The 12,329-nt window shown below is 37.7% G+C and overlaps 1 protein-coding gene across 19 annotated transcripts in view; it reads left to right on the top strand.

Annotated features, from left to right (window-relative positions):
* ABLIM2 (actin binding LIM protein family member 2) overlaps positions 1–12,329 on the top strand; it is a 141,377-nt gene that overhangs the window by 56,755 nt on the left and 72,293 nt on the right. For all 19 annotated transcript variants that reach the window (XM_040555727.1, XM_040555734.1, XM_040555726.1 and 16 more), the window contains exons 4-6: positions 5,020–5,135; positions 8,940–9,066; positions 10,512–10,605. In XM_040555727.1, the coding sequence (XP_040411661.1) occupies positions 5,020–5,135; positions 8,940–9,066; positions 10,512–10,605 (337 nt within the window). The remainder of the gene's footprint in view (positions 1–5,019; positions 5,136–8,939; positions 9,067–10,511; positions 10,606–12,329) is intronic.

Below are 12,329 nucleotides of genomic sequence, written 5' to 3'. Positions count from 1 at the left end.
CAATTATGTCACACTTTGAACATGCTAAACCTTTTTAATTGCTCGCTTTCTTAGTGCTGCTGAAATTTGGTAGAGTTTGGTTCCCACTTAAGCAGCACTGGGCATTTATTAAAGCATCTCATAAAGCAGACTTCTTCATCTGGATGTGGACACCAAAACTTTGAAATCAAACTGAGTGTTCTTCTTGGCATTTTGATTGTAAAACAAATACATTTATAAGGTGCTTCCTGAACAAAGAACTCTTACTGTCCTGCTCTTCAGGTTTATGCATGGAGTCTACCTATACCGTAGGCTCATGGAAGGGACCTTAGGAGGTCCTGTGGTCCAGACCCTGCTCAAAGCTGGTCCAGTTTGGTCAGGCTGCTGAGGCCATTGTCCAGTCACATTATAATTATGTCCAAGGATGGAGATCCCACAGTCTGTGGACAGCCTGTTCCAGTGTTTGAATGTGCTCAGGGTATTATTTTTTTTTAACCTTATACTGAGTTGGTATTTCCCATGTTATGGCTTATGTCTGCTGCCTCATGTCCTTCCACTGTGTACCTATGAGAAGAGTCTGACTCCAGGTTCTATACACACTATCAGGTAGTTTTAGACAGCGGTAAGATCTCCCCTGAGCATTTTAAGGCTGAACTATTCCATCTATTTCAGCCCCTCCTTGTGCATCCTGTGCTCCAGCTTTGGGCCTAGCCACCTCCACCGGCCTTCCTCCAGCATATCAATGCCTGTCTTGTCCTGAGGAGTCCAAAACTGGGTACACGACTTCAGATGCAGTCTCTCAGGTGATGAACAGAAGGAAAGATCACTTCCCTCATCCTGCTGACTGCACTAATGCAGCCCAGGATGTGGCTGACCTTCTTTGCTGCAAGGACTTGCTGCTGACTCATGTTCAACATGGTGTCCACCAGGACTGCAGCATCTTTTTATACAAAGCTGCTTCCCAGCTGATGAACCCCCAGCATGTACTGAAGCACAGGATTGCTCTTCCCCAGGTGCAGGCTTAGCTTTTGCCCCTATTGAACTTCATGAAGACAATAGATAGCAAGTAATGTTCACTTTGTCTCATCAGATTTAGCATCCTGGGTCAAATTCTGCCCTGTGGAGCAATCTTGAGGGATGTGATTGTACCAGGTACAGATTAGAGTACAATATGATCCTGTAGGTCCTCAGGTTACAGTCTGACATTACACTGACCCAGTGTAACTGCAGGCTGCTACTGAAATGGATAGCTTTGCTCTCCCCACATTCCTGATCATATGCTTCTGTTAATTTTCTTATATCAAATTTAATTGACTGTTCAACCACGCAGTCAGATCAGCAACAGAAAGAACAGAAAGCCATCAGTCTGCTCCAGAAAAAATGAACATCTTCTTTTTGGCCCAGAAAGTTTGAATGACTTACCCTCAGCTGCATAGGCTGAGGCATGGTGCACGGACAAGACGAGGGCCAGACCTTTAAGTGTCAGCACACAGTTACCCTGGGTTAGGCTGGTGGTGGTTTGATGTTTTACAATATAGTTTCATTGGTCAGCCCCAGTCATTGCTGGCTTTACAAATATTGGAGGCAGGTGTATAAAACAAAATTCACTGGGAAATAAATCATAAAAGATGTAACTTACAAGACATTTCAGAGAACTGCTTTAAAGATACTCTTAATTCTCATATTAAAAATAGATTAACCAACTGTGAAAATCACACTGAATATTTTTTAAAGGGATGTGTAGCTAATTAAAACCCATACCTAGCAATGCTCAGAGAGTAGCTGGTTATGACATGTCATTATATTCAAAGGCAGATATGCTGCTCTTAACCTATAATGCTATATATAGTCCTGCTCACAAGTTAAAGAGCTCAGAAACTGAAACCTTGTTAATTGTCTGTTCTCACATTCTGTTGTGCCTTCACTCGTACTGGCATTGAAATCCTGGAGCGGGGCTGCTTGTGAAAGGGAGAGGTCAGATGTTACAGAAATGCTCTCAAGTGTATGGTGTATGAATTTTGGATTCCCAGTGAATGAGATATTGGTGCAAATGCCAACATTTAATTATGAGTTTAGAAAACTAGACAGTTGCTGGTCAGGCCCTGCTGCCCACGCTGAAGCAGCAAGGGACAGAAATCTGCTTTTGGGAGGATAACCTCCAAGGAGGATTTCCCAACTTTTATAGAGCAAGATATCTTGCAAACATGGAAAACTTAGTACAGAAGTAAATTTATTGCCCTTTCCCCTCTGAATGAAAGGGCATGGTGATTAGTTACTGAACTTTCAGAAAATAAAACGAATGTTTATGGGATAGCAAAGCCTCCCACACCTTCCCCCTGAACTAGACTCTGTGGCTTGTTGTGGTGCATGTGAGCATTGGCATGTTTTGTGGGTGTCATCTACCAGCTGTGCCTTTGTGCCATAGGAGGTCAGTTATTCTGTTAGTCTCTTCTATCTTTAATTGCATTTGCTTTCAGATTGCCATAGATTGCATAGATGAGTTAGTTTAAAGTGATTGGTCCCTGCTTCTGCTTTATTTCATGTTTAGTGCATCTGTTTCAGATGGCTTCTATGTTCAGCTGTTTTATTGTCAAGCAAATCAAGTGAAAAAAAAAAGCGATACTTCTTCAAAGATGTGAATTATTCATGGCTTCCACGACATCATTATCCCTAGGATTATAAACAGTGCAAAGACTTTTGTTTTACTGAGACCTCACATGATAGTCCAGTTGGATCATTAGCTGATTCCCAGCCTTGTTCCCATTAAAGATTATGGCAAGCCATAATGGATGGTAAAATCCTGCCCAGGGAATTCAAACATTCATAAGAATGAAAGATATTGGGGTAATTGTTTGGCAGTGTAGTTGTGTGATTGTATCTGTGGAGCAAGTTACCTTTTTGTGGGGTTTTAATTTATAGCAGATTACCAGCGGTCCTGGTAAATCTACGTAGATCTGTTAATCAAAGTGAGTTTTCTTTCTAAAACCATGTAGGAGGTTTATTACGAGTTCTTGTCTCAGTTCTGGAACAGTTGAAGTTCCTTGCCTTGTGCCTTTCAAAGTGAATGAATAGTGCTTGGTTTTAGACTTGGTTTTGTAATATCTTATTAAAATGAACATATGATTAAATGGTGTCTTTCACATTGGCAATAGAAAACTAGGAGAGCACTTGAATTATATCACTCCACTGTTGAGACATTTTGGGGTAATTAGTCCTTAATTTTCATTATCTATATAGAAGTGTATCACATATAGTAATTTTTATTCAAAACACTCTGTGTTCTTTTCAATAAACTTCTGCTTTGGACCAGATGACCTCCAGAGGTCCATTCCAACCTCAACAGTTCAGTGACGTTCATGAAACTCTTTTTTATTCTACATATTAGAAGGCTCTGTGACTTCAAGCAATATAAAAATCCATTGTGAATAATAATATTGACCTATAAAGAACATTTCATATATATAACACAGGAGCTTGCTATTGTTGCATTGCTGCAAGATGGGACAGACTCACTGCTCACTGGAGCAGTTTGGCTCCATCACATGCAGCTTGCTATACTGGAGGCAGTGTTTTCTTCTTCTAATCAGTTTATGGAGTAAAATCAATCATAGAAAATCTTCTGTTGAACAGGTGGAAATGTAGCACTCCCTTATCTGTACTGGCATGGTTTTGGGACTCTATATCAGAATCACACATGGACTATTTAGTTGAATAAAAGAGCAAGACAATTTTAAAGGCTATTGCCATAAAGTATTATTCATTAGCTCAGTGTAGGTAAGAAAGAAGGAAGCAAGTATTTTGAGTGTTAAGTCATTAAAAGATGAAAAGCAAAATCCATATAACAATAATTAAACTGCTTGTGTCCTCATAATTTTTTAAGTGTTGCCCGTGGTCCAAAATGGATGACATTGCTGAACACTTATCTAGCTGGGTTTAAATAGATTTTAGCAACTGTATTTACAAACAAAGGATAGCATAGCTTTTGTTCTCTAAGTATGTAAATTTTTCATTTAGATGCAACGCAAATGTAGAATAAGCTACTCTCAGACAGTTTAGAGAGCAAAATAGTGTTTATACTTACCAAGAAGTATCTGCGTGTCTTGTAGCAAAGACAACCTCTCCTTTAGTATGAATCTGATAGCTTTTGTGGGGGAATGTCATGCAGATTTTTAATTAAATGTTAATGAATTAATCTGGTCAGATACACTTCACAGGGAGGCAGAAGGTCTGCCTTATGTTTATGCCCTACTTAAGCCGTATTTTGGTAGCTCGCTTGGGATTTAGTTGAGCTTTGAGTAGAGTGAAATGTGCTTCTAAACCCTACCATTCTTTGTTGAATTATACAGTGATTTGTCCATCTGGTCCTCCTACAAAGAGAAAAAAACCTTCGTGTTTCCGTATGTGGACAAGAAAGCTCATGGCAGAAAGCTTGTTGTTTTAAGGACATTGATAAAAAGGAAAGATTTAATTAAGTGTAAGGAGAGCTGTTCTTGGGTAGAACAAACAAGTGATGTAGATGCTTCTGTTTTTATAAGAAGGATATGTTTTCTCCGATGAGAGTCCACTAATATTTGCTTTCTGTATAAATGGATTAAGTGGAGGACTTTGATATGATCCAAGTTGGGAGGACAAATGCTGTCATCTTTAAGGTATAAAATCATCACACTCAGGCAGCATTTTCTTACTTTAATAACAGATGCATTTGCTGGTACTTGTTCCCTGTAAATCCAATTTTATTTTCATTCCAGAGCTGATCCTGTTAATGACCAAGCATTGCTGATACATTTCTTATATATGCAAGAATTTGGACATGAGTGCTCAGTGTCTTTTTGTATCTCTTGATATAAGTAGCTGTAACAGCAGCATTTGCAATTGTCCCTCTGATACTGTAGCCTCCAAGTGGCTGAGAAATGGGGAATGAGAACTGGGCAAGTAAAGAAAAAGCAACTAGAGTAATAATCAGTACCTTTATGGAAAGATATTTCATTTCAATAAAAGTGTGAGAATGTAACCAATATGCTTTTGTTTCCTCTGTTTTAGGTTGCCTTTCCCCGCAGGTGACCGGGTAACTTTTAATGGGAAAGAGTGCATCTGCCAGAAATGTTCCCTGCCCCCTTCCAGCAGCACTGGCTCTTTCCCAGTACAGAACTTGCGAAGTAAGTGGGGAGTTGTGCTGTTTTCTGTTGTTACTTTCTAGCCTTCACATACTTAAAGAACAAATTTTACACCAAAATGTGTAACTGCATAAAAGCTGTCAACAAATCCAGTGTAGTCATATGAAGAAATACATGGCAATTTTCTGAGAAATCTGATTTTAAAATGAAACACAAATGGTGCTGCTGTAGAATTAGTAATACACAGAACCTCTCAGAACATTAGTTTAAAACTGGAGTAAATCAAAACATTTGGAGGAAGGCGTAATATAGATGTTAATACTTTTGAGGGTTTAATCCAACTCCAGCTAAAATAAAATACAACATGAGATTTAGTCATTAGTATGTTTTCCAGGATTGATTTTAAAATAGCATTGACATGGTTGCATGTCTTAATACTACACAGGAAGGGTTAATGAATGCAATGTAACCAAGGGGACATTCGCCACTGTCGTGTAGTATTAGAAGATACAAATACTATAGAGAAGTATGATTGTTTCATAGCACATTTTTTGCAGCAAAACCGAGGTTTCGTAGATTAGCATTGCTGCTCTGAATTCTGTCACTGTGCACATTCGTTCATGAGCAGCTACCACACTTTAACAAAGAGTAATCAAACAGCAACAGCAATTTAATTAAATGATGAATACAGAAATATTTTTAATGACTATCACATCACATCAAGCTGAATTTAGCATGACTGAGGAAAAAACACCTAGATTGCTTATCTTTGTATGTAAAGAGTCCAGCTCACTTCAGGGAGAAATCTCCACCCCCCCCCACCCCCCCTTTTTTTCCACCGTTTTTTCCCCACAGCTCTCCCTTTACAGAAGTTTTCACCATCTTCTTTCTTCTGTTTGTCACCAAAGCTGCTGTGTAAATGCAGTGTGAGACTCTATGCTGATTCCTTTCTTGCTACTGCTATTCTCTTTAGAGGAGGCAATATATGTCTCTTTTAGGTGCTTTCTATTGTCACTTATTCTGGAGACGGATCATCCTCAGCCTTGAATCTAAATCATTTTGTCTGGCTGAATATGCAGATCCATACTTTATGGCCTTTAATTGCCTGTCTCTTTTTCTTAGGGGAAAACTGGCTTTGACTTTAAAGGAAATGATTTGCCTGCTTAATTACTGACAGAACAAGTTCATTTGATTATCTATGATACAGAATCCTTTAATGTACTTAAATTTTTTCTCTGTCCACACACGCATGTCACAGAGACTGCTTCCTGTGTTGTATTTCCCCAGTTCACCTAGGTCCCTTCACCATGCCACCCCAGTGCACAGCTACTACAGCTCCTTACCTGCAGACCCTTAGCAAACCACATGCCTCAAAGAGAATGAGCCCTGGAAGCACGCCTTTATGGCAAAACCTGACCTTTGAAAACAAAAGTTTGGTTTTTCTCCAAATAAAACCTCAAATACGTGCAAGTATTTAAACCTCAAATACAGGTCTGCTTTAAGTCTCATTAGAAAATGAGGAAATCTTTCTACAAGTTTCAGTGGAATTGGGTAAGAGTTGTGGTTCAATAATATCTTTAATATCTGCCACACTGTGTCCATTCTTGTCGTCTTCTTACTCCACTACCCCAGTTTCTTGCAGTGCTGCTGCAGGGCAACATCTGATTTGAAGGTAACATGCAGCACCCAGAAGCTGCAGAGCTCAAGGGCCTCAGGGAATTGGGTTGCAATGTTGTGGGAAATAGAGCTTTGAGGGATTAAGGGGAAATACTGCAGACACAGATGCGTGGAAGTGTGTTTGTGTGTAAGTAGCTGGATACATAAGTCTGGCAAATGATGATATGCAGGAAATTAACCAAATAACTAAAAGAATAACAATGAACCTCGACAATATTCAGAAAATAATGCAATATGTAAAAGAGAAATATGTAATAACAGCTGTTTTTCCAATCACTTACTAATCCTTAGGATAGAACCAGCATTTCAGGAATAAACAAGCAGTGACAAAGACAACTCAAGCAGTGTCAATGACATCATGGTTGAAGTGCAAAATTGAAAGTCCAGAATGGTTGCCTGGAGCTACTCTACATATTACATAATGCAATAAATAGCATTAGTATCTTCCTGTTTTAACAACAGTCTTCTTGGAAAAAAACTTCATATTTTAAACAAACAATTCTTTTTATGAAAGAACAGTAGTGCACAAAAACGTGTCCTCAAGCAAGCTAAGTAAAGGAGTAATATGTGTTGAACGACTGTTAACATGGTTTTGTTCTTGCCTCTGAATGCCTGATATGTGCTATGTATGCTATTTGTTAGTCTATTTATCTCTGAATTGAGCTCAAGAATGCTTTGAGGAGATGTCTTGGGACTTACTGAGCTCCCAGCATGACAGCCACCTCTGACCACATCCTCTGTTTTTGTCTTCCCCATTTGGTTTTGACCTCTTCTATACATTACATTTAGAATAAATGAAGAATGTGAAATACTTGCTTTTTACCCTAGCCCTAGAATTTCTTATGATTATATAAATGCCTACATACCTCTGTTATTGAGTTTATAAAACACTAGCTGTGAAAACCCCTTGTGGCAGTGATGATGCTGAAAGAGTACTCAGGGAAAAATATCAATGTGTAGCAACAAATTGGTGTGCTCTGCAGAGTTATTGGTTCAGATTAGGTGAGTCACCAAAGAATGCTACATCCAAGACAGGAAGACAAGGGCATCACATCAATAGGCAGCGTTGGCATAGCAACCACAATATTTGTTTTCACTTATCTGGAACTTAACAGAGAAAACAGCAGCCCCCAGAATGCTGCATTTCTGCACACCCAAGCTTAAGCAATATGAAAGGCAAATGACGTCTCAGCACACTGTTGTATTAAGTTTGCAAAATAAACTTTGAACTAGAGAGATTAGATTACCAGATAAACCCCTGGTGCATGGGAGATCACAAACAAATTTCTGATTGCAGTTAAAAAATAGATACTGAAGTTTTTATTGTCTTGTGGGACTAAATGTAGGCACACAGCCAAATGTTCTCTCTTATTAGCAAAATTCAAATGTTCTGATCTGTTCTGCACACACTTTTGTGCTGGTCTTGTTTCCACATATTGGTGCTCTGCAGAGTGATATTAAAGAGACATGGTATTACTCCCTTGAACCATTCCAAATCCACTAAAGGAAAATAAGAACTATCCTTTATTGTTTTGTGCTCAGAAATCAAACATTTACAACTGCACTAACAGAGTGTCTCATTAGGGTCATGTAATCAACTAAATAGAATCTTAAATCAGAAAGTTTTTAAGAGGACTGTTTAAATCTTTTAATGAGATCCTATGTTTGGAGCACTTTCTTAATAACAAGATAAATCTTTGTTGTTGTTGTTTTCTTTTTTCTTTTTTTTATGCTTTTGTGTATCTGCAAAAAGAATTTTGAAATATTAGCCAACTCTCAGACCTAGAAGAAAGTCTTTTATATAAATATATATAAAATATATATTAAAAAAAAGTTATTTTAGTCTTGTAACTTTTGGGGCTTTTTTAAATTATTTTTTTTAATTGATTTGCTATACCTTTAATCAGCAAAACTTTTTTACATATTTTTTAAACAGATTGTAAAGAAATTGCAATAAAACCTAAGTCATTAGGAAACCTAAGTTAGTAGGGTTGTTTGTTGAATGATTTGTTGTCATCTAGGATATGAGGACAGGACCACAGCATTAAGCTTTAGAGCATGCACAAGCTGTTACTAGGACAGCAATGGATTCATGTACTGCAGTAATGTGTATTGTAGCTTGAGCATGTAAAGCACATGATGCACTCATATTGGATTTTTCTCTTGCAGATTGTGGAGGCTGTGGTTCAGAAATAAAAAATGGGCAGTCGTTGGTTGCCTTGGACAAACACTGGCATTTGGGCTGTTTTAAGTGCAGTACATGTGGCAAGCTACTGAATGCAGAGTACATCAGCAAGTAAGTTGAGTGGGAGAGCTCAAAGCATTCTCCCTTGTTTTCAGCAGTCCAGCGATAGCAAACGATTCATTCGATGTTGCATATCCTTTAGTTTGTGTTTATCAGTGGTTTTAGAGGTATTAAAGATTAGCAATCATTATCTATGGTAAAAGCAAAAAAAAAATAAAAAATCAGGTAGAAGTAGAATTTGTCCATTTACCTGGTATGGGACTTACCAAAGCAGCTATACTAAAGGATGGCAATGGGTGGAGTATGCTTCAAAGCCGTGCTATTCTATGCAGTCTATGCAGTGCTGCAATGTGAATAATGTTTCCATGTGTTTCACGTAGGCAAAAACATTCTCTAAATGTTCATTAAAGAGGTATGTATCAGACTTTTTGCACTACTCCAGACACTCATGCTGTCAGACTTGGACTGAATTTGATGACAGCAGTGAGAGTCAGCACAAAGCACAGACACAGACAAAGTCTCATGTCAGCACTCGAATCAGTCTGATGAGATACAGGGCTTTCACTGGCCAATGCAACTGGGATTAATTTCTCCTTTAGAGAAGTGTGTTGATATGATGAAATTTTCCTAAACAGCTAACAACCACCAGCACCCAGAGATTCAGAGATGATGGGATTTCACAGCCAATGTCCCACTGGCTTTCAAGAATTTTCTGGGTTTAGATTAATACAAGTTAATTTTACAGCATGAACCAGAGACTGAGAAAACAATATTTGTAAAAGGTGGTTCTTAAACATGGTTTTGCATTATCTCAAATCCTATGTTATTCTGCTGTATTTTGGTACATTTTCTTTGTTTGTTTTTGATTTTTTTTTTGTGTTTTTTTTTTTGCTTGCTATTTGTTAAGGAAAAAAAAGTGTTTTAAATATATAGTTACTGTGAAATCCTCTCTTTAAAAAAAGCTAAATGCCAAACAAAACTGAAGAAACATCCTTTCTTCAAACAATTCAGTTAATTATTGTGATAACTTATAGGTTAGTCTGTAGCATTCCAGTTCATATGCTGTAAAATTAATACTTATCTTTCTCCAAGGAAAAGTCCAGTAAAACTGTGCCTCTGCTAATAAATCTATCTGATCATCGGCTCTTTTAGCATATAATGCACTAATGCACTAAACACATTTAACTATGTTTAATTTGCACTTCACACAGGAGAACAGTCTCCAGTTTCTTCTAAAGCATTTTTTTTCATTCAGTTGTTTAGTGATCTAAATGTAAAATTTTGAAAAATTGTGATATAAATGCAGAATTAACAGATAGGTTAATTTCAGAGAAGTAGACCAAGTTCCTTGATTCCAACATTTTAGGAAAAAAACAGCTAAGACTCCCGTTCTTCATACTTTTAAATTGTAACTGTTAGCATATTTTAGCTGTACAATCCCCCAGAATACCTGTAAGCCTATTTAAAGCTCTGTGTTGCCTGTCCTTCTTCCCTAGAGATGGCATTCCATATTGCGAAACAGACTATCATGCAAAGTTTGGTATCAGATGTGACAATTGTGAAAAGTATATCACAGGAAGAGTGCTCGAGGTAAGGAGAATCTGTCACTTGAACAAATCTCAAAGTATGCAAAGAGATTTGCTTGTTTCCACATATTCCTATACTCACAAATGAGTGTTAATGCAATGATTTAATGTTATTTTTATGAAATACTAAGAATTACTTCTATAATTGTTTCCTGTTTCATCTTTTAATGATTTGATAATGCACACCCTAAATAGATGTTTGTGGTGCTGAAGAACATTCAGGTAGCAGAAGTGGGATGTGAATGGGTTATCAGGCAAATTTTAATACTTATGCTAAATTCCTTTGTAAATTCTGCTCTTTGATTCTGTTTGGCGTTCTCCAGAGTTATGATGAAGATGCTGAAAAACTAGAATGAGTTTTATTTTTGAGCAAAGTTTACAAAATTTATTTTTGCACCCAGAAATGAGCTATGCTGCAGGGTTGGTTGTTGGGAGGTTTTGTTTGTTTGTTTTGAGCAAGGAGATTGTTTATTCTAAGTGCATGTTTATGCTTTAGCCAAAAGAGATTTTCATGTAAGTGACTAAAGGTTAGAAGTTAATAAATTTCTTTAATTCAAATAGAATTTAGCCCTGGATCCAAGTGTGTGGCGATCTAATCAATGTTATCCTTTATCCACTTTTTGTATCTGCCCTTTCCCTGTACCTTGTTAAGCCTTAGAAGTACTGGAATTAGTAAGAGGCTCTCCAGATCTCTGCTTCCTTCTTTTCATCAGCTCAGAGAACCTGGAGAAGTCCCAATGGACATCCGCCAGAGAAATAGCTGCTAGTCATACAGACTTAATTATCCAAATGGTAGACAATAATAGCTGTGGAAGGAATTGAGAGGCAAGTGGAAGGAAACAATGAGTCTGCACTTGTTGGCATAATGTGTTATTGGGGTTAGTGCATGGGAAATATTTCAAATTATTATTGTCAAATGTTTTATGAAATATTTCAGATTATTATTGTCAAATGTTTTATAGACATCCCAGAAAACAGACTTCTAATAACATCTGTACAAAAATATTTTTATTTGGTAGAATTTTACCCGCAGTTTGGTTAACTGGTTAATAACACGTGGTGCGATGTGCTTAAGAACTGGGTCCTTACTATCTCTCTGGATGAAGAAAAAAAAAAGTTATAAAGAAGGCCTGTGTAGTAACAGAGCTCAGTTTGCTTTGTGGAGTCTGGGGGCATGTACATCTCTATCCATTTCTTGTAATTACTTGGTGAGAGTGTATTGAGCAGCACAAGAATTCCTTGTTTTTGTTGCAGATGGACCATAATAAACTTGAGAAAAGATAATTCTTTAAAGGCATTGTAGGAGTTTTACCATCACTGATTGATTGACTTTTGGTTAGTGCATGCATGACCTCCTTTCCCCTGTCCTCCCTGCCTACCCCCTGTAATGTGGCTCTGATGAAAAAGCTGTAGCATCGATACTCTTATTATTTTGGTACTTGTGCAGGTTGGGAGCGACTTTGATTGAAGTCTGTAGGATTTAACTGTGGATGAAAATATCAACTCTGATTCTGAAAACACTTCTAAGAAGAGGGAGCAGATAAGTAGGAGAGAGGACGTTTGCAATCTGTAAAAGCACAGCAGCAGCAGACTGTCACTTCCAAATAGGAAAGCTAGGATGAAGTTAGTATGAAATAGGCAATGGATTAGAACAGGTACATTGATATTCAGCAACTGGAGGTTTGTTTTAACAGTCTGGAAACTGGACTGTCCTGTGTCCTAGCATTT

This window comes from Cygnus olor, chromosome 4, assembly GCF_009769625.2.
Source record: "Cygnus olor isolate bCygOlo1 chromosome 4, bCygOlo1.pri.v2, whole genome shotgun sequence".
In the NCBI taxonomy this organism is placed as follows: Eukaryota; Metazoa; Chordata; class Aves; order Anseriformes; family Anatidae; genus Cygnus; species Cygnus olor.
This window is presented reverse-complemented; position numbering and strand designations above follow the sequence as displayed.